Source organism: Silurus meridionalis, chromosome 2, assembly GCF_014805685.1.
Source record: "Silurus meridionalis isolate SWU-2019-XX chromosome 2, ASM1480568v1, whole genome shotgun sequence".
Lineage (NCBI taxonomy): Eukaryota > Metazoa > Chordata > Actinopteri > Siluriformes > Siluridae > Silurus > Silurus meridionalis.
Genome location: NC_060885.1, coordinates 17,356,974 through 17,380,729, shown reverse-complemented (window position 1 = coordinate 17,380,729; position 23,756 = coordinate 17,356,974). Strand labels below are relative to the sequence as shown.

Here is a 23,756-nt window from a genome sequence, read left to right as displayed (position 1 = left end):
TGCTAACCTTGGCTCCATACATAAACCAGATTGGCAGAGAGCTGCCACAGATAGATTAAGGTGCAGACAAAGGCAAGTGTTTCATTGCAGACAGCAAAATAGCTAACAGATTGCCTGTGTGCAACAGACGTGATACAGTATCAAAGGATCCCACCCAAATGTCATTAGTGATTCAGCAGGCATGTGGCGTAGGCCATAGCGCCCAGGCATATAGTATAGCTGATGGACCATAAAGCTCCTTTAAATCTGTCATTAAAGTCCTTTTATTGTGTCACAGTGCATTCTTTCATGACCAGCTCCATTTGGCCCCCAGTCCTATTTGACTCACAAGGGTAACTGTCATGGCTTGCTCAGGGGCTGCCTGTGGTTCATGCAAGCTGACAAGCTGAGTCAGGTCAAGATTGAGTTCCAGCTGCTATTGTATACAATGTTAAACATTGCACTTTTAGACTGTAAATTGCCCAGAAGAACCAGTCCACAGGTGAAAAGGAGGTCTCTGCTGAAAGTCATGTACACCGACTGCAAATAACTTCAGCTGAGCCATGTGTAAATGAGACTTACATAGCTTTCTTGGCTTTTTGGACTAATACACAATCAGTAGTTAATCCAGGAGATCAGAAACTGCTCTGATGAAATTGTGATTTCTTAGGTATTGTAGTGTTTCTCCTCTTCAGCATTCCAGCTAATGTAGCAGAATAGCCATGAGCAGCACCCTAAAACTTGAGTTGTGCTTAGCCACATACCCATTAATCAGCTTGACTGTCAGACATATGGAAAACTTTGAGTGGAGAAGGAGATTGAGAAGAACAAAAAACTGAAAGAACCCAATCTGGTGAGAGATTGAAAACTAGCAGGGATAGAGTTCAGACTCTTAAAAAGAATCAGATTAACCTCACTGCTGGATAAGAGATTCTAGGAGTTGTTTGTCTTTCACCATCATGCATATAAGTGTACATAAGAATCATTTATAAAAGAAAATGTAAAGGGAAGATGAATGGTATTACTGTATAATACCATCCAAATTGCAAATACTGTGTGACATGCCGTCATGTGACTTTGTTTAAGGTTTAAAGACACGTGTACACATATGCCAGTAGTTTGAGATGGTAAAATAGATCTTATTATGACCAAGAGGAAAAAAACATAAGAAAAACTTGTGTAACTTGTGTATCTTTCAGACTTAGTAAAAGCTGACCAAAAAAAACTGATGTAGCTATGTTTCATTGACGATTTTAAAGCAACAATTTCTTATTCAACAAAACATACACATTATTAAAATTGTTTTTTTTTTTTTTAAGCAGAACTGGAATCAATTATACATTTTCATATGTGACATAAATTTTCATAAAGTGCACAGTGTCTTTGATACAGTTTCTGGACTATCTGTTGAGCTAAGCAAACATCTTAAGAAATTGCAATGTCCATTTCACAATTTAATTACTTCAGAACTTCAGTTTGAAAAGTATATTTTAAAACAATATATATATATATATATATATATATATATATATAGATATAGATATAGATATATATATATATATATATATTTAGCTTAACAGATCTCACACTGGACTCAACACCCATGCTTGGAATTTCCCTCACCTTTCCCCAAAAGAAAAACATATTACATCATAGTATGCACCTAGATATAGCCCATGGAGGTAACCCCTCTTTTTTTAAATAAGTACACTATATCACTATATAAAATTATAAATAATGTTTTAGAGATACATTAATGAGAAATACAATGAGTGGTATTTGGTAAAGAGCAAAGAAAAACAAGGAAAATGGTAAGAGAACTGGAAAAAAGGAGACAGATTGATGAAAGGACACATTAATAAAAATAAAAAAAGGAAAAGAAAGAATCGCAATATCATGTATAATACTTGGACACTGATTGTAACCGGGATAGTAAGAAGCATGACTGAATTTTCAGGTAGCATACAAGACAATACTTCATAGTTATTAAAATATATCGTTAACATACATTCATTGACCATTTGAATAGGAAGCTCTGTAAACCTGGTCAGTCATACAACTATCTATTCAACTAATCATGTTTCAGCAGCACAATGCATAAAATCATGTACAGGTACAGGTCAAGTATTTCAGTTAATGTTCACATCTAACATTGGGAAAAATGCGATCTCAGTGACTTTTACTGCGACATGGTTATTGGTGCCAGACAGGCTGGTTTGAGTATTTCATAAACTGCTGTTCTCTAGGGATTTGTAGACTTGCATTCCTGTTCCAGAATCTTCTGTGTTTGAACCCCATACTCATCAAGGTTCAACATGCATTTTGAGTCACTGTTCTGCTCACCACAATTGAAAAGATTGATTATGTGACCCATGTCATCGTTAAGGTATTTTGGACTATGTTTTTTTTGTGTTTGTTATGTATTTCTGACTTCTGTATAAAGGCAAGAGACTTTTTTGACTTTCTAAACCAGGCTATACTCAAACTCACCTGTCCACTGACAACCAACGTGACTGCTATTTATCGTTATTAGGATATTTGATTTAAAGAGTAACTGAACCTCTTGGCCTGTTTCTGCAATATTTTATAAACATAAACATGGAAATGTTTAGCCAATTTCATCATCTGAAAGAAATCTGAATTTTGCATTTGTAAAGGCATAAAGTTATATGATTAGCAAGTGGTATTTCTCCAATAGGCTATTCAATTAGCATTGAATGGTTCTAATTTGTTAATTCACAATAAAAAATCTGGAACAGGCTTGCTCATCAGGGACAAATTCACACCATTCACCTTAACTGTTGATTTGTGTAAAGCTGCTTTGAGACAATGTCTGTTGTGAAAAGCACTATACAAATAAACTTGACTTGACTTGACTTGGAACAGTATTTCAATCATTAATGTTGTATAATGAATTATTAGACAACATTTGATATATAGATAACATATCTGCCTTTGTATCCAATACAGACCTGTTTGCAAAGAAAAAAGATTTAAAGGTGAAGGAGCACCTCACAGCTCTGCCGCTTCTGTTCTTGTAAAGGTGAAATGTAGACTCTTCATCCCTGGGAAATTGTGGGTATATTAGATTGTGTCGCTGATTTTCTTCATCTCTAGCAGATAGCACGATAGTTAAAAAAACTTATAGGGAATTGTTTTTATGGAGTTTTATGTTGAAATAATGAAATGTATTAATAAACATAAAATGAAGTAAAATGTTAATACAGTACAGTACTGTATACATAAAATATTATTATTTTGGGGCGGCGTCCGTTTATTGTGGTTTATCGCAGGGACGTAACCAATGAGAAAAACAGGGATTACTGTATATATATATATATATATATATATATATATATATATATATATATATATATATATATATATATATATATATATATATATATATATATATATATATATATAATGGCTGTCAATCGAATAAAATATTTAATCAGGGATAATTCAAGTTTTTATCCTAATTAACATGGGAGTGAACAAATTTGCTTGCTTAATGAAAATATGTTTACTGCAACAATACAGCATGTACAGCAGGCTTAACAAATATGCTGAAATATAAACATCCACCTCACAGGTGTGGCATATCAAGATGCTGATTAGACAGCATGATTATTGCACAGGTGTGCTTTAGGCTGGCCACAATAAAAGGCCACTCTAAATGATCACACCTGTGAGGTGGATGGATTATCTCGGCAAGGGAGAAGTGCTCACTAACAAAGATCAATATTTGAGAGAAATAAGCCTTTTGTGTACATAGAAAGAGTCTTAGACGTTTGAGTTCATCTCTTGAAATATGGGGGCAAAAACAACAGTGTTACGTTTATATTTTTGTTCGGTGTGTGTGTATGTGTATATATTTATTTATACTATTTATAATATTTATAGTATATTAATATTTATATATATACCCTAGTATTCAGAACCAGCAGAAATGGTCTCTGGAATGTTGTAGACTGTTGCTTGTCATAGTGTTGGTCAACATGAATCACTTGCAACCCTGATGGTCTGGTCTGAGCGCTCAGAGGTAAATAATTGCATGCTGACTCCTGATTTGGTTATGGCTGCGGTTTTTATAAAGTGTAGACTTATATGTTTGAAAACCTTTATGATTTAACTGTGATAGTAAACGCGAGCTGAATCTAAGCCAGGGTCATGTCACACAATTCAACTGCTTTAAATTTTCTTCTGATTATATGAATGATAAATGGCTGAGGCCGTTTATTATTAATACATTATACTTTATTCCTTAAATTATATACTGTCTGATCTTATCTGGTCAGTGTGGTTCTTCTCAATCATGAGGTCAAATCTGACATGGTGGTTTGGCTTTGGCTAAAGGTTTGGTTTAAATCTTCTTATGAAACTCCCTCAGAACGTTGACGTTGTGGAATAAGAATTTCCCCAGAGCACACTGACTTTTGATGACATAGAGAAACAATTTGAAGTTTATTTTCTTGCCCCTTCAAGTGTAAGTTCATCGTGCATATGTTGTGTGTTAGAATATGACCACTCACTTTGATTTACTATTTACACAATATAGTAGCTGTTTTTCTGAGAATGTACTGCAGGATGTTTTTGGTATGCTTCAGGGTGTTTCAGAATTAAGGAAGATCTTGATTCATGTGTCTGTGGATTACTTGGTTAACCTTAGTTAAATGGCATATGAACTTTGACCTGGCATCAGTTTCATGTATATCTCTCCTGGTGGGAAGTTTGGGATATTTGGTGGGCCCTGAGACTGTTTGGCTAGGTTGATTGTGCCCACAAACTTCTTTGGCACTTTGTAGCTGTGGCTGGCTTCTGTGTATAACTAGTGGAGGTTTGTGGATGTTGATAGATTTATTGCCCATGGAGGATTCCAGCTGCAGTTTCTACACAGTTAAAAGAGAAGAGCATGACCTGTGTTTCAGCTTTTAGGTTCAGTTGGACATACATAATTATGAAAATCCATGGCAGTGAATTATGGGAAGACTGGTCAACATTATGTGCATATATAGATCATTCCTATATAATCATGTTTTAAGGCCTTTAAAAAATATTTTTACAAAGAGACAGGGTCCCAAATGAATATGCAAAGCCCAGCTTATTTTTGAGAGACAAAATATTTATTTTTTAGGCTAGTTGTCTTTGAGATATTATTTTATTGTCAGTGTTTTGTTTTTATCTTACATATCTTACACAGGGATTTAGAGTCTGGAGGCTTAATGAGCAGTTGTTCATGGCTGGTTTTTATTTACTTTATAAGCCAATTCAGCATGTCAGTTAAACTGCAACATTTGATAAGATTTTAAAGCTTGATATTTTAAACTTCCCACTGTCATTTACTGTTTTGTGATGTTTTTTTTGGCATCTGCACACATTGCAGATTAGTCTACTACGTCAGTCTGGTTGTGTAATGTCAGTCTGTTCTTGTCTGCTTCTGCAGTGGGAAACTGTAGCACTGCTTTTGTCGAGATGCGCCATAGCGCGTAAACAACAGTCCCGAAACCGAATGACGTAAAAGAGAGAAAAATAATTTTTACTTTAAAGCAAAAAGGGGGGTCGAGACTGTCATTTCTTGGAAATCCTCCAAGTGTAACACTTTAATTGATTGAAGGACATGGCGCAACAGTACATAAAACGTGAAAGAGGAGTTCAGCCTTTTTAAATCATTAGATCAAAGACATTTAAGTCTTTTTGTTTGTCATTGTTGTTGTTCTTATCCTGCTGTCGAACCTGTCATATTAAACATGCTCTATGATATGTAAAAGGCATGTATAGTTTTGGTTATTTAAATGGGTGTGCAATATTTTTATAGTACTGCCAACAGTAATATAAATGTAAAATTTTAAGTAAATGCATTAATTAATATTTAGTATCCTTATATTGTAACTATTGTATGTATTACTATTATACTGGTGGATATTTAGTCTTACTTAGACATGCATCATTTACATGCTGAAACTGAAAAAGAAAGGAACCTTTATCACCTATAACTCTCGTTTTTGCTATTACATAAAAGATTTTTAAATAATGTAACCCATTCAGCTTATAAACATAATGGACTTCATGTGGCCAGACTATTTTTGTCTTGTCAGCCCATTAAACATGTCTAGTCATCAGTGGGGTTTTTTAGAAGTAGATTCAAAGCTCTTTGCCGAAGATTAACCCACAGTCTATGATTCAAACAGAAATCGCAAGGCTGTAGCTACTCACAGCTGTTAAATGTCCTTGAAAAAGAATATGGAATGACTCAAAGAGTTGCTTAAAAGGATCTCTGTACACATAATGTACCCTATGCAAATAAGCACTTGGCTCACTCGAATTTTTCTACTCCCGATTAATCAAAAAGACAACTTGACACTGGTTTATGCAGCCAAATCATTATAACAAAGCAACATATGTTCCTCTGGCAATTTATTTATCATTCATTTGTGTCTTGTTTCTTTTTTGTGTTGAAGCCTTTTGTTGGTTATTCGCTACAGAGGAGGAATAAAACTCAATTGTTAACACACATTCTCTGTTTTGAGGTTTTGAGCACTTTCAGTCCAACATCAGACCATCGTGTGTGAGGTTTGTCAGAATTTTCAGTCTGTAAATTGTACACATTAGGGGGAAATTCAGTTCATCATAGAGCACCAGGTGCACATTTGTTAACATCTAGGGGCAATTTAGTGAACCTCATCCACCGACTGGTATGGTTTTTGGAGGTTGGGGAAACCAGTGAACTGCTTAGTAAAATTTTATCTGATTGATCTGATACTGATAAAATTCCTCAGGGCATATCAGAGGTAAGTTCTATCACAAAGAGTATAGGTCGCTATCAACAAATGCAGTTCATTCTCATTGGAAACTTCTTTAATTTGATTTTTGAATAGTACTTCTTAGAAATCATATTGCATTTAGATCATGTTGAAAAGCATAATGCACACAAATAAAAGCACAATTACTTCATATGAACTTAGACGCCACTTGCTTGTGCCCACAGGAAATTTGTTCAGTCTAAACCTAGAGATCTTCACACTTCATGAGATGTGAGAAATGTGGAGCCTACACGCTGTGCATCCTGAATCACTCTAAAGTGATGTTATAAAAAGGATTAGCCAAAGGAATGTATGCACACACAGGAGAAACAGCAGGAATTAGTGCACATCAGTATCTAAAAAAATCAAACTTATTTATCCGTTAGTATTTTTATGACAGATATAAATATGTGTCTTCATTCGTTAGTTGTCTGTCCCAAGCACATAAATTCTGCACTGGTCGCTGCTTCCTCTTGGTTAAAAAAAATCCTCATCACATGGGAAAAAATTGAATGATTCTGAATAGAAAGGGTCACTCCATTTGTGGCTAAATTGTGGAAAAATACTTTGCTTTGGAACTAAACCTCATGATGCCTACTGTGTGGGCCCTTGTTCAAGTCTTTTCATAAATAATCTTTGGATGTTCATTCACTCTAATAACCTCCTTCTCATATTAAAGCATTAAAGCAAGAGCAGCCTTTGGGGACATTTTCTGTGACCATTCAAATCCTGAAGGCCTTTATATAAAGTCATTTCTACATCTGTTGTTATGCACTCTTGCTCTGTTCATCCTCCTAAAAATTGATTGTTACAGGTTTTCTAAAACATCTGTCCAGATTTTGTTTTAAAACAGATTTAGGTTTCGCCTGGTTGGGAGCACAATTAAAGGCATAAAATGACCCTTTTAACTTTGCACAATCAGTGCAACCTTCAAGCATGACTATTTCGCAATCATTTTCACAGAAAGTATGTGAACTTTCAGTACTGTGCAAGGTCATCAGATACAGGACCCTTTTTGTGAATGTGGCACAATTATCCAGAAGATACTAACTGTGTCGCACAAACTCCCCCCAGATTTAACCACATGTTTGCAATATGGCAACAAGCTAAATATCCACATGCTAACTCGCAAAAAATGTTAGTGATATTGTGCTGAAAAAGCACAGCAGTCCTTGTTCTGTTCCGCTCTTTAGAGGCATAATTAAAGGAGATTTACTTAAAGATTAGATATGAGTCATATATAGCTTGAAGCAAGTTAGAATAAACACATTTAAACGGAATCAAATGGAATTACATCAATTCATCAACATTTTATATCATTACAGCGTGACCATTTCTTTTAAACATCTTGTATCCGTGTACACGCTCTAGCCCTGCATAATGCAATTTTGAGCAGCATACTTTAATTATGGGTTAATGACTCCCCTAGACCCACATCTAGTGCGCCAACGTCCCAGTGCTCGAAACAGGCACACACACACACACACACACACATACAGAGAGAGAGAGAGAGAGAGAGTGTCAAATATATATATATATATATATATATATATATATATATATATATATATATATATATATATATATATATATAATGTATTTGAATCAGATTGCAGAAACTTCAAGGGAACATTGAAATGAGGCAATGTGAGAGATGTGGGATTTGTTAAGTTGTGTAACAAGTACATTTGTCTGAAATGAATTTTGTCTGAATGAGAATGTTTAGAAAACATAAACTGTTTTCTGAAGTGTTGCAGCCTTACCATATGTTGTAATTTCCCCTTGGCTCTCCAGCTCATTTGAAATCCAACCCACCATTCTTTAAACACTTCAATACCTGGTGATTCATTCCAAACAGTTTCAGATTTGTAGTAACTACCTTGGCAATAGTATGTGAAAAGAGAATGAATAAAAAAGCATTAATCTAAAAGCATGTACAAAGCATAGCCGGATATGGCCAAATGAGTGAATTCTATTATCTTTTCAAAGTTTTTAGTTCATTGCACACAGACAAAAAGTCTTTCTGAATAATTATTCTATAAAGCATGATACTTTCAGTTTCATTTACTTTTACTCACCATTCACCTAACTTCAATAGATATGAGTAGTATTATAGTCATGTAGTGTTGTAATCCAACACACTATTGACTTTATTCATATTATTTGGAACCATTACACAGATGAGTTAATGGAAATGGGGCATAGAGAGGGCCAAACCATGCCTAAAAAATGGCAAAGCTGTTGAATGTTTGCTGAAGTAAAATGAGTGAGACAGAGCCTGAATAAAAAGTTGCATGTTAGTTTGCCATTATACTGTATTATGGTTCAAACTAGAACACATGACATATTAAGGCTTGGTATCCAAATTATAATGGAGTACAATGTTGTCCATTCTAATGTGTAAACTGCAACTGATAAAAAAAAACTTGCATGTTAGTTTTAGATCATTCTAACCAGTGTTGTTGAAAGATGTATGACTTGGTGGTATAGGAAAATGCTGCAATGTAAACACTGGCCATGTGATTGACAGCATGTCCAGCACTGTGCATAAAATGAATATTTCAGACAAAATTTGTAAATATGAAATGATTTATTTAAAAAAAATCAATTTTTTAAAATGAAAGTAAACATGGGTACAGATACAAATTATGTAATAGAATAAGCTGCCGTCTATAAAGTAATGTCCTTCACATTATTTGGGAGTTGTGAGGGGAAATGTACACATTATCATTGATCTCAATCACATGTTGATGGGTGCATCTTAATGTTTGTATAAAGTGAGTAATAAAAACACTCATCTCACCATTTACAAAAAAAACTAACAAATGCCCAAGATGTAAGTTAGGATGGTAATGTATTATCTGAATGTGCTCTCAACTGCTACATTTTCATTATCATTCCCATTTTAAGACACTCCCTATAACCATTTATTCTACCATTGTTAGTATTTTTGTCTAGTATGTAATTAACTTCTATAATAGGGTGGGATTTACTGACTTTTATCTTTTTCACATTCTGTATATATTATCGCTCAGTGGTGCTTTATTCAAGTGAAATTGCTCCTGAATTCACGTCGCATAGTTCATGCTGTTCACTCGAGCAACAGAAATGCATTGTTAATGCCCACTAGGTGAGTTAATCAACTCGTTCTAAAGCTCACTGCTTCGAATTTCATGTATAAGCATAAGTACTTTTCTCAATAGGTATGATCTTACCCAGTGTGGAAGGATACAAATTAGTCATTAATCATTTGTCTTTGTTTTATTTGACTTTTTCACTTTATGAAATGAAGTGTAACTGGTGGCCTAACCCCCACAACACCGCCTACAGCCTTCCTCTCTAATGCTGATTGGGCATTATGTTTCCTGGCCTGTATGCCTGCAGGCTGCTTGTGTGAAAGTAGCCTGGCTGTTTTAATGGCTGTTTTAAATCGCTTGACAGGATCAGTTTGGCGGTTGTTACAGACAAATTTCATACGCTAATTTTCTCGAGAGGTGTCTGACAGGCTAGTTTAAAAGGGCACTGAATGTTTTTTTAAAAGTCAGAATAGCTGTACAGACTAATGTGGTGGAACAATATTTTTCTGTTTTGAATAGCTGTGTTGATTATTAAACTTAATGTTAAAAAGACTCATTTTCCCAAAAGGGAAATATAAATTTGGCCATTAAAATTTTTTTCCTTAACTATAGAAAAGCTAACCTTCAGCTGTGGGTGTCATTTCTCATTATAGATTAGCTCCTGTTTTACACAGTGCATTTTAAAGTGCATTATGATACCATTATTGATAGATATATTCTTTCTACTACCACTACCTCTTTTTTTTGTATTCATCTCTTTTTATTGTGCACATCGGTATTCTAATCTAGAAAGCAAATTATCTTTCTGTGTAGATTTATCTCATAATTGTGAGTCATTATTACACAATTGCAACTTCTTATCTCGCAAAGAATTCATATCACACAACTGAGACTTTTATCCTGCAATTGCAAGTTATATCTTACAGTAGTAAGCTGATTTCATGCTTCCACTTATTAGCCTACCCCCTACCTCTAACTGTCATGGAGGCACGCTATCCTGTTCAGACTAAAGCATTCTCCTACAGTACTAAAGGTGGCAATTGTGATTTGTGACATAAAATCTTTAAATTACAAGATAAACGATCAAATTCAAGATAAAAGCGGCATGACGTTAACTGGCAGTTAAGTAAAATTGTGTGCCGACCGAGTGATAATCATTTGCAGTAATGAGATTGTAATTTTTTTCACTCACCTGCAACTTTTCTTTCTAATAAATGCAAAGGAGAGATAATTTTTGGTCACAATTGCAAGATAAATTTAGTCTTTTTTTTAAAGGTGGTGGAAACTTCTCTAAATTTGGGTTGACATTAGTTTTATATTATATGTAATTTCATGTGCATTAAAATGCATTCATTCTGTTTAATTTTAAATAATTTGATTTACTTCAAAATAATTCTGCTTGCATATGAATCTATTTTAAGTTATATGCCTTCCACACACTGGCTGCTTAATTAAGTTCATTTGTAATTCAAGATGTTTCTTTGCTTACACAATGATAGAAAGTAGGGAAAAAAAGCATTCCTTTAAATTTTTTCCCTCACAGACTACTTCTAAGGAACGTAGTTCCCCAAAGGAATTCAGACTGCTTAGGTTGATGTGAGGTCAAGGCTTTTTGGTTTACTTTTGTATAAAAATAAAAACTGTTAGTTAGAGAACAAAAACACAAGCGACGCTTCACTTTTCGTGTATATATACATATAATATTACATTCACATGCAATATGCAGTGTTACAATATTTTTAAGATTATGGGTTCATTAAATATGGTTATTAATTGGGTAGAGAAAGTCAACTCCCTATCTATTTGTTCTCCCATCAGGTATGCTGCCATTGGGGCTCAGCTCTGCACCAGTGTGTGATTCCCACTTTCCTTTTACTCTTATAGTGATATAGTGTAAAAATAGTTGTGAGTTTGCAGAGTTTGGGATGTTTGCTCCAAAATCTTCAGTACTACATTTAGTGCTACCTAACTCCGTAACAGACAGGCAAGGAGCAAACACAACTCCAAAAATATCTCTTTACTGTTTAAAGTCGATATATAAAAAACATTGTATATACATCTCATACGTATAAAAACACACTCATACATATATATATATAATTGCACATTGTGCTAATACAGGAGGTGCCTATAGCGGTGTCAGAGGTGGTGATGATGGTGTGACAAATAATTGAGAGGGAAGCAAGGTATGCAGGTTAAGTGCTGGTTCAGCAAGCATGCCAGAGCAGTATACGGTACAGGTACATATCTGTGGTGGTGGCTCACAAACGGGCTTGCCATCCAGCTGCTTCCTTAGTTGGCCTGTTGTTTGGCCTTCTTCATTCTGGAAAAAAAAGAAAAAAGTTAGTATGACAATGAAATAGTATGTACATCGATTTTTTACTGTATCCTAACAAAATTACAAAGACCTAAGAAGGCAATCTAGGTTGTGAGCAGCACCATGATTTTAATAGTCATTTGTTAATATTGAGTGCTGAAGCAGTGTGACAATGAAGGGAAACAGGACCATTTTACAGTCTGTCAAACTGTGAACAGGGAAAGCATTTAGAACATGGAGCCGGTGATGTTTGCCATGCAGTGCGGCAGACACGTCAATGGCTTTTACAGGGAGCTTTACTTGTAACTACATAGTTAGCAAAAAGTCTGGGTCTTTCCCACGAGACACCACCATGCCTGATTGTGAGCAAACTATTTCACCTGTGACCCAAAATTCAGTAGTCAAACTTCTAATGTACAAATGTGGTACATCTTATACATCTCATATATCAGAAGTGTGCCATCTTCAGTTTCCTTTATTTAAGGCAGATGTACAACTTCCCCTCTGTCTGACTGAACACTGTTCCTGATTGCACAGTGTGAGCTCATTAGCACCAAGCAGCTATTCAAAAACTCTTGTGTCTATTGTCCACTGAAAAGTGTGACTGTATTGTTGTGTAGACTTGACTGTTTACGCCTTTTTTTTTGTGTGTGTTTACATCAGATGTAAAGCATAGTGGACACATTTAAAATCTTTGGATGTAGTCATAGACATTATTTTTTACCTAAAATTCTCACTACCAAACAACAGTATAATAAGGCTTTATTAGAATGTAGTGTGTACTGAGTCTAAGTCTAAGGATATTTAATGTTGTACAATAACTCAGATGTTTTCTTTTTGTGTTTTTATGTCTTAGTTTTGCTTCTTTTGATGTTCAGCTACCAAACAGCATTATGCAAACCTCTGAAATAAAATAACATTTTACATAAATATCACCTGAAATAGTAGCACAGGACTACTGTATATTTAAAAATGTGTCTACATGTTATATTTCATATATAACAGTATACCATAATAAACTAAATATTGACTATCTATAACTCCAGGTTGTATAAAGTATACTACACCTTTTTTTTATATCAGATACTATTCTTTGGCTTGGAATATTATTCAAATGGTAACCCTCGTCTTGCTAGTTATGTTCATACAGTCATTTCCAGAAAACCAATAAAGTCAGAAAACCAGTAAATCTGGGCTTCAAGCATGTCTTGTCTGATCAACAATATCTGTGGTAAGTGAAAAAATTTATATAAATGTGGATTTTCCTTGAACCAGGCCATAACAGGAGAGCATGTTTTGCATTAGGACTGTAGACAGCGGATGGTAAGCATTAAAATTATGTTCAGCAACCAAAGGTATACATATTTCACAGCTGCTTTTGAAGTAGGAAGCCAGAGTTCATGACTAAAAAGCACATGGACAAGGACATTTGTGGAAATGTGAGAAATACCACTGCATCTTCAGTTACCTGTTTTAATGTGTATATTATGTTTACTATATATTTGGGGAAATAAAGGTGTTTTTTATTGATCTGGTTAATCAAATGTGGATCATTTTTGGTAAGTCTGATTCGCAGTATGTTAAAACCCAAGAACACAGTATCACAGTTCTCTAGTCTGGTTAAAGATTTTCTGCTTACTTTTCAAGGGCTTTCTCAAGGTACTGCTGTAGCCATTTGGTCTCAGGATTAAGGCACACCTCTTTGTTGCTCTTCAGTTTGGCACTGTGAGGGGAACAGAGTAGAAAATAATTAAATTACACTTGTTCAATGATACATATTCATTTTTACCATTCATCCATGTAATTATTACATGTCCTTAAAAGGCATTAAAGATCTAGGTTCATTGTAAAGAAGCTTGGAAAGCAACACAATAGATATGCCATAGTCAGCACTCGCTATACAAAAGCACACATGAAGAAGGGCTAAAGAAGCTGAAAAGCTCACTGACGCTCACTGAAGCAGTTACTTTTCTCTTCTAGAAAGTAATATACTGTGACAGGCTTTTATTGTCTGTTATTGTTTTTCTTTGTCTTCAGCATGGTCTACCAAAGCTTTGTCAGAATCTCTCTCTCTCTCTCTCTCTCTCTCTCTCTCTCTTCATATATATATATATATATATATATATATATATATATATATATATATATATATATATATAGTTCATGAATTTGAGACATTTCTGTCTACTGATAACATAAATTTCTACCAGAGTTTACTGGTTACACAATAATTAATGATTAATTATCTTATTATTTATCCCTGTCACACTGTGTATCATCACGCTGTTGACTTTTAACAAAAGCTGTAGTTAACACTGTTGCTATTTTCTACTGATACTAGAGTGTAGGCCTGGTACTTTCCTGTCTATCTGGATTTTGCTAACAAGAGTTCTGAGTGTCAGGTCTCTGGACAGCAGGTAGTAATTACTTCACAGCAAGTGAAGGCCAACAAAAAAGTGCAGCATATAATGTTCCAGTTTCACGCATCAGGACAGTTTTATGGTATAGAAGATCCCTGAGCTTAGAGTGTTGCTTATGATGTGTCCTCTAGGGTCTTAATGATAAGCCCTGTGTCAATTACATAGGTCTGTATGTTTGTCCATGTATTCCATGTGTGCACAGCTGGCTTTTTAAAACCTTGCATTGCTTACTTGGTTCAAATGCTATAAAATGTTTTTTTTCTAAGTTATGGATTGAATAAATGTCATAATATATTACAGTTGCATTTGACATTGTTGCCTGTTTGTTTGGTAACTATGAGCAACGTCCAAATAATGAGCTTAAATCCTTAACTCACTAGTTTTAAGTGTATTATGTTTTCTGTCGACTTCTGGAAAATTCTCATCAGCATGCAAGGATATGACGTGAAAAGGATTTTCAGGCACAATGAATGAAAAAGATCGTCAAGTGGAACCCTGTGACATCTTCCTGTATGAAACAAATCTACTTCGAAGTCTAGTAGCCCACCCCCCTGTAGCATTTCCTCTGCATGTGTGTAATTGTGAGAGCGTGACCCACAGCATAATGCCCGACAAGGGAAGCCTATTCTATCTCCATTCACTGCTCCTTCAGCAGCAGGAGATTGATGGTGTGAAATGATAAGTCTAAGGGTTTCGTAGGACACCCCCCAAGAAGCAGTGCTGCATTGGGACCAGTGGGTGTATGAGAGACACTGTGGTTGATACTCACATGACTTGGAAAGGACAGTTGGGTGTGTGGACGAACTTCAGCTCACGGATGTTCCTCTGTGAAACTGTGCTGACTGTAGAACGGCACCAACACCTCTCGACCAGGCTGATAGGCTTGGCTGTACAGGGTTTAATAGAAAAACGACATTAAAAAAAAACTCCTTTAAATTTCAGTCTACAGTACAAAAAATATTAATAATAATAAAAAAGTAGAAAAACAGAAAACACAGCTCAATCACAACCAATATTTCAACACTTTTGTGCTCCAGCTGCAAATGAACATTCCCAAATTGGTTAAGTCAGTTCCTGATTCATTACATTGTGAAACATATGTGAAGGTATGCCACTTTGAATTTGTGTAATCCAGTGTAATTGAAACAGAATAAAAAAAATTTAAAAAAAACAACGTATTTTTAAATGTAAGTAACATTTGTTGTGAGGGATATTTTATACCAGGTGTTATCAGGTGTTTTCAATAAGTTTTATAGGACATCCAGCTATAAATTTAGATTCAATATAATGCAGGCACCTGTTGACATTCATTTACTGACATGAATCTCTAATGACAGCTGCTGCACTGAAATGCATTTCAAAGTGACAGTCAAACAAACTATAATTACTATTCACAAGTTAAATGTTTTAAATGCACTTTTTTTCTGAAAAAAATACTACACATTTATATCACCTACATTTTAACGTTCGGTTCGGTTCTACAATATTCCTTATTTCCGGTTTCGTTTTCTATTTTATTGTTTTTCTCTCCCTCAGTCATGTTTGGAGACCTGCAACACTAATTACTGAGTTTGCAGAGGTATTTGGCTTTTTGCTTTTAAGTGTGATCCAAAACAGATGTGCTCAATCACAGAAACACATAATGAGGTTTAAAAATGTTCATTGCAGATCCCCAGGTTAAATCATTAAAAAATATCATATTGCACCATTCCTGTGAGGTTCTCAGGATTGTTTCAAGGTAAGACTTCAATTGCTAAATCGTTAAGTCCTATGGTTATAGGTTCTTCACTGCTGGAAGACATTAAAACAAGGAAAACAACCAAGTTGTTTGTTATATATATATATATATATATATATATATATATATATATATATATATATATATATATAAGAAAAAAGAACATCGTTAGGAATTAAATAATTAAACAGCCTTTGGATGTTTGTGCTGGCGCTTTGGATTTGATGTGTACATGTTTATTGTCCAATCCACGTGCTATAGGAATGGATTTTTTTTCCCACAAATAGGAAAATGTGTGATTGGACACTGTAGCAGGGGGACGAAGGGGATAAACATTAACAGGTTAAAATCATTCATCAATCATTTTCGTAATATTTAGCAGTAATATTAAAGTAAATAATGGAGCTGAGCTTTAAGAGAAAATAGAAAATCTGGAGCTTTAATAAGATTTTACACGTATGCTTAAGTGGAAAGGAAGTATTGCGCCATTACGCATCCAAACCTCTGGCGCTATATGTGGACACCCAATGGTGTTGAATTAACTCTTGCAGTGTTTTATCTTTATACAAACACTGCAGGTGTAAAGCGAACAATAACATTTTTATTTCTAATTTTCCTTTTTTTTAATTTAATTTAATTTTTTGGCTACGTGCTCGAGCAGTACTGCAGTCGCACGTAGCCCAAACGGACATTGCCCCCTCGTCCAGTTTCTCGGGGTGAGAAGTACCTGCGCTCTGACCATTTTCAGCCTCTAAAATATGCAAACGCCGTGCCAGGTAATCTATCAGCATTGTTATGCTAAAGAGGATGGATAGAGCCCCTGCGCTTTTGTTCCACTGAAGTGCAGACTGGCGCTATCTCTAAACTTTCTCCCTCACCGCTTTTTTTTGTTCTGCTCTCTCATTTGTGGGTAATTAAAGGAAAACAAAGGCAGTGACAAATACACACATTAATCAGCCACATGTTGCATGTCAGGCTGTGTCTCAGCACGCTGGAGGCTTTGGAAATAGATGCGGGATGATTCATGGACAAAAAAAAAAAGTTGCACCGAAAACAACTTTTTGGAGTCAGATGAAAAGTAAAAGTAAAAACTTTAACTCGTGCATCTTCTGATCGATAGCACAAGAAGGATTTCATAATAAAGTATATAGTATAAGATTTTAAATGTAAATGAAACACTGACACTAATTGTACAGATATTTATAAACCACAATTACGCACATCAGCCTCAGCAGCTAAAATACAGTAAATGTATAAAATAAAGTATAGAGGCAAAAAAATGTTTATGGCAAACTAATAAGCATTTGCACATAAGTTCCTATCAATAAAATTCTACTACTTACCGTCTGAAACAGATCCGTAGATAGTCACCGTTACCAGAACTGCCACTAAGACCACTTTCGCATCCATGTTGCGCGTGAAGAAGAGAAGCGCACTGCAGAATCTCGCACTGTGGAGATCAGCGGATGCGTGCGCGTGTTAAACTCACTCCTCAACACCCCTCTCCTGCCCCCTTTACACCGACAGAGTGGGCGTACACTCCGTGATTTACCGCCTCCTGGCTCCCCATACACACTATTAAAAAAAATCTTCTTGCTGTGCTAAGTGTTATTGATTTTGCTTACCTATACTAAAACGTGACGTTACATTTTAGTCTCAGTTAATGTCTTTTTTTCTTTATGTTCCTGACTGGGATCATTTATCTTCTTCCTATTACAACAGTTTTTTCTTACACGTTCACTTTGCATGGGCATGCACTGCATCCCAAATAGATTTATTTTTTATCCTTTACAGGTTTATAAATAAACCAGGAAGGTTAATACCCCTACATGTCCATTAATGAGACTTGTTACTTAAAATTGTGCCTCCTCAAATCTAAAGCCCTCTTAACTATCAATGCTAAAACCATGTCAGTGTCCGGACATGTTTCTGCAAACACAAGTGTAAAAGAAAAATCCTGTGGTTTCTTTTTAAAAACAGCAGTTATGTTTTCACTGGGCTAGAACTTTCCATTATGTTCTCCAGCCTAATCTGTGATGAGGTAGAATGGGGTAGTAGGGGTATTAGGATGTGCTGCATAACAGGACGCAGATGTGAGCTCCGTTTCCAGGAGTATAACTTGAGCATGCCAAGTCATTCACCTAAATTAAAGCCAAAGAGGAGAAAAGAGACCAGAACAACACAACGGTGCCTTGCCCACAGAAAAAGACAGCATTTCATGCAGATCAGTCATTACTCAGACTCGGAGTGCTTGCACGAATTACAGGCTTTTAGAGGTTGATGAGGCGAGCACAGTCAGATTTATAGCCAAATCTGTCTAAAGTGGACAACTGAACTGATTACAGTTTGATAGATACTGTATGCACCTTAATGAGTTTTTGTTCGATTGACCATTTTTCCTGAAATTTGTGTCTTTCTAAAAATGTTTTTAACTTCTCTTTCATTTGTATTTACTGATGGTTTAACTTCACTTCATTGCCTTTAAAGTACTCTGAGTTATTAGCTTTTCTTTCTTCAAAAGCAAGGCTGAATGCAGATGTCGTTTTACAAGGTAGCGGTAGTGGGAGAGTTCACACCCGCTCTGAGATTCTACAGACCAGTTCCCAGTTGGCTCTGGCTAACGAGAGTGAGTTACAATGAAAAGAGAATGGGTAGAGGAGGCATAACTACGAGTAGAAAAGCATTAGGCGTAATGAATCAGATCCCAATTATTAAAGAAGTGTGACAGAGTGAGATACGAGGCTCACTGTTCTGGTGCAGCATGCTGTGTGCTTTCTCTTGTCTGGGAATTATTCTTGAAAGCTGATCAACAATGCTGCTGATGAATAAAGCTTGGCCATATGCTGACCCAGACAAAAGAAACTGTCTGTTATCACACCAGAGCACACCATAAACTTACATGCAAAGATTTCATTTCTAGTTGTTTTCCATTTTGCTTTATTGCAAACAATGTCAATCTTGTGCTGCATGGCTATCAAGGGTCCCATGTAAAACAACCCCAAGCACGTCTAAGCGCTTCTAATAGACACCTTGGATTACTCAGCCCAATCTTTCATTTATGCATTATTTATCTGAAATGTAAGAATGCAGCAGATTTGCTGTGATAACCTGGCAGTCACCCTAATGAGTATTTTGATGGAGATGATGAAAAATCATAACTCTTTCAAAACTTCATTTGTTATTCAAACATAACTTTGAAAGCTAATACACATAATAAACACAGCAAATTCCTTTACTCTTTCAATGACAAGTAATGTTTCAATGTAAGAAATGTGCTTTGTGATTCAAATAAACTGAGTTTACTTTGTAGAGAGGCAGTTAGATTTGACATCATGTGGAGATGGAAACCATTTCATTTGGACAATACACTAGATCCACCAACTGTATATAGTTTTGGTTTACAGTTTAGACTTTCAGTGGCATGACAACTTTTTTTTGTTACACTTTCAAGGTCTTTTAGATCAGCAATGCATTTCAAATGACTTTTGAAGAACCATCATTATGGTAATGTGATATTTATCAGGACTTTCTGGATTAAAGCTCATTAACTGTTCTGGCTATCATCTACTTGTAATGAGGGAAATGCCATTTACGTTGAAGTGTGAGGTCAGTCTTTGATTACCCCCTGTCCCTGTAAGTCCTGCATATGAAGATGAGTCTTGCTGAGCAGCACCCCTGAGATAAGTAAACACAGGGCCAAAGGGAGTGTAAGAGATGAAGGTGTTATCTGTGACACTGGCATGGTCTGCTGGGATATTGCCAAGCCCTGCTGAATCCAAGCCCCCTGAGATCCTGCAGAATGATGGAGCTCCTCTCAGACCACAGGGCAGCAAGCCCAGGCTACTTCAAAATTAAACACTCCCCCATTGTGCCCACTGTGAGAACCTGACAAAATAAACAAAGAGTTTATATTATAGCTTTCCTGTTTGCAATAAAAAATGAGGTAATCAAACGCATGTCACTTTTCTATCTGAGGATTCAAAATATGTCAATCTAATTTCCATATACTGATTCAAAACTAGATACATGTGTCTAGATAAAACAAAAAAAACACTAATATATATTCTGGAATAAATAGCAGTGCAAGCAATCAAGAACAGGCAGAGCAAAAGGTTTTTCTCCAGTCAGTGCTTTTCATTGTGAAGTTTTTGGTGTTTTTTCTTTTTTTTTTTAAATGATTGGCAATTCCTGTAGTTGGCAATGATGTTTCATTCTTTAAAAAAGACAATCCGTCTTGTAATGCAGGGATTTATTTTGTATGTTTGTTTTTTAAAGAAAGCTTGCCAGAAAGGTTCACACGGCATGCTGAGTGGTCACATATGAAGCTCTCAGAACCGATAAATTAACATGAGCCCTTTATAGTGTTTATTCATTCATTTTTAATAACTGCCTGGTCAGGGTCATGGGGGTTGGATGCTAGTTTGTTAATATTTTGTAAGTCAATATCACATGCAAGTACAAACTAAACTTACAACAATAAAAAAGAGAAAAAAAAGTCCCACAAACATAGCTTATACAAACATAGCGAATGTCTTAAACCTTCCAGTTTAGGCCACATGCAGTATCATTTTAAACTACATGTACAGTAGATGACTAAACAATTGTAATTGCTCATAGTGTGTGGCATTGCAGATAATTACAGATTAAACCTGATTTATATGGAAAGATAATTAATTTGTTAATTTGTTAATTTACTCACTATATCTATAGCTATATCTGTCACATGGATTAATTTAGGTTTTCAAAATTGTGTATGAATGTCACTCTTCCTTACACATATTTATATCTTGGCCCTTCCATTAGCAGATGAGTATGGATTGTATTTTCATAGTGATTCACAAGGCTAAATGTGGGAATCTGCCTCTGTAATAGGTTCCCCACAGGAAGCCGTTTGTCCTGTACACTTTGCGCTGTAATCATCGACCAGCTTTCTGACTGAGATGGAAATGAGGGTCCGACTGCAGTTAAGTTCTGATGAGGGTGCTCAAAGGGGGCAGGGATGCTGATGGCCGAAAGTTGAAAGGCACAAGTTGAAGTTGAACATTCACACAGTGGACAGTACATGCCTGCCATAGGGTTCAATATTACAGGGTTTAATTTTGATCATTAGGACAAAGGAAGTAATAAATAATTATGATGACAGTGGAAACATGCACATATGTTTATTTTTAGTTTGTTGTGCCTTTTTAATTGTACCCCCACTGCCTTCTTTAATCATTTTTGTTATTTTATTTGAGGTTTATTGATTGCTTAATGTGATCCTCTTATGCATGCCAGATTCTTCTTGTGGCCTTATGTAACTGTTGAGACATTGTGTGGGATCATGCACATGACAACTGCTGTTGCTGTTTGGTTCTATGGCAACTACAGTTTGAGAGTGATGATTTTTGGGGGAGTGAATTTAATTGAACCAGAGATCAAGAGCAAACTGAAAAAACTAAAAGCACCACACATATTTACTTATCTCACAGCCCAAGAAGAGGCCATATTTGTGCAGCCGATCCTCTTCAGAAAATCACATGCATGAGAGAATGGCCGTGTTAGTCTTCCAGAAGGTATTGTATGTGGCACAGTTCAAAGTGGCCTTTGATTACTAAGACAAACAAAACACTATCTTTCCACCTTTACAACCCTAATAACTTTTACATCTTAGTCTGAGCTTACCCCCTGTGCCATTTCTGTACATCAGTGTGCAGTTTATATCCACTTAAACATCACCTGAAATTAAAAACATGACCGTTTAGTTAAAATGTGTCTCGGCTCACACTTTTTCTTTATTGGATTTATAAAGCTAATTCAGACTGTATGTGTGCTGAAAGGAGAAAAAAAATCACAGCACATTCCATATGAGCATAGGTTTCTCACATGTGAGACTGTGCAAAACATCAGAAAACACCTGAAATTCAAGTAAATATGTGACATAAAGTGAAAAATGTGACCAACCATGAAAAAATGAAACCACATGTGAAATGAGACTATAAATAAATCATGAAAATCATGAAAATATATGGAATATGTAATATGAAGGGAAAAGTCACATAACAAAATTAAATGTAAAAAAAAAAAAATGGCTATAAAAATGTATAAAAATTCACATATGGATAAAAAGAAAAGAAATGAACTGGGGAAAGAGAATATCACATAGGGAGAAAATGCATCATGTGTAAATAAAAATTTAATGTGAAAATAAAAACACACTACATTTGAAAAATGTGAGAAATATAACAGTAACTTAAAACCATGTGTATATTTCTTTCAGGATTCATGCAATTATTGATGTATGACATTTCAGTAAGATTTTAGCAATACTGTCTCACACCACCTTGTATGAATTAAATACAGATAGAAAGTAGACAGTCCATATGTTGAGTCTGGAATGTTATTGGATTGTGCATTAAACTGTTGCGGTCACCATGAATAGCAGATGATGTGAGAGTCTGACTGAGTTACTAAGTTACTCTGTGTAAAAATGTTTCTGTCATGTGGGAGATGTCGCAGTTCTCTGAAAGGGTAAGGACTATTTTCTTTTGCTTTGTTCTGAATGTAATGGTGGATATAAAGAGGTATTTTGTCTTAGCTGAGGTGTGATCAGATGGTAGAAAAGACGTCATTGTCATAAACTATATCAAATCATTAAGTTGAAATGATTTAAATGGATGTTGAAGCCACTTAAGCTCACCAAATGAGATGCCATGGTACATCTCATAGAATTGCAAATGAATGTGTCAAGAATTTGACCTAATCTCATATCTTTATGTCAGATAAGAAGGATAAGTGAGATAAGTTCTATTGTTGTTTACAGACTGAAACCACCGTTGTGTTACTTTGCTATTTGTATCCACAATTTAAGGATTGAATTATATAATATATTATATATTAAATATTGTGCATGAATAATATGGACACATAATTAACTTACTTCAGAGCAAATAATTGGATTTCTCAAAGCACTGCTTAATTGATCGGTGTTTCTGCAAGCTATTTTGGCAGAACAATTTGGAACCTGTTATTAGTGTTCTGTCTTAACAAGAAAATTCATGGTACATTGCAAATTGAAACATTCTGTACAACTATGTGAGTTAAAGCATTTCAAATTCCCTATTCTCTAAGGCATTTCAGTGACATTAAGAAGAAAATAAAAATCTGCATTCTGTTGATACAGCAAAGTAAAAAGTGTTAGTCTTGAACATTGTGCAACAGGCATTGATATGTGTATATAATGCCAGCAACAGGCTTTTTGGATCCAATGCCAACTGTAGTTACATAACCTCCTGCATTAGAAGACAGTTTATAGTAGAAGACACAATAAGTTAATTATTCAGGAGTACAATGTTTACCAGACATGAATGAATTCCTAACTTTGTTTTGTATTAATTGTTTTATCTAAACTTTTGAATACTTGGCTGTGGCTAATTTATCATT

At 35.3% G+C, this 23,756-nt stretch overlaps 1 protein-coding gene across 1 annotated transcript; it reads right to left on the bottom strand.

Annotated features, from left to right (window-relative positions):
• Positions 1-9,353: 9,353 nt before the first annotated feature.
• On the bottom strand, positions 9,354-17,832 carry cxcl12a (chemokine (C-X-C motif) ligand 12a (stromal cell-derived factor 1)). The gene is made up of 4 exons (XM_046876660.1): positions 17,678-17,832; positions 15,366-15,483; positions 13,816-13,899; positions 9,354-12,182 (listed from the first exon to the last, which is right to left on the bottom strand). Exons 1-4 carry the CDS (start codon positions 17,742-17,744, stop codon positions 12,152-12,154), a joined length of 300 nt encoding a protein of 99 aa, XP_046732616.1. The 5' UTR covers positions 17,745-17,832; the 3' UTR covers positions 9,354-12,151.
• Between the last annotated feature and the right edge of the window lie 5,924 nt (positions 17,833-23,756).

What these genes read in the sequence shown, in the direction of transcription:
- cxcl12a (XM_046876660.1), bottom strand. Translation starts at nt 17,744, where the DNA reads ATGGATGCGAAAGTGGTCTTAGTGGCAGTTCTGGTAACGGTGACTATC. An exon ending in CTACGGATCTGTTTCAGACG is followed by an intron (nt 15,484 to 17,677) that starts GTAAGTAGTAGA and finishes AACCCTGTACAG; the next exon opens with CCAAGCCTATCAGCCTGGTC. An exon ending in AACTGTCCTTTCCAAGTCAT is followed by an intron (nt 13,900 to 15,365) that starts GTGAGTATCAAC and finishes TTCCCCTCACAG; the next exon opens with TGCCAAACTGAAGAGCAACA.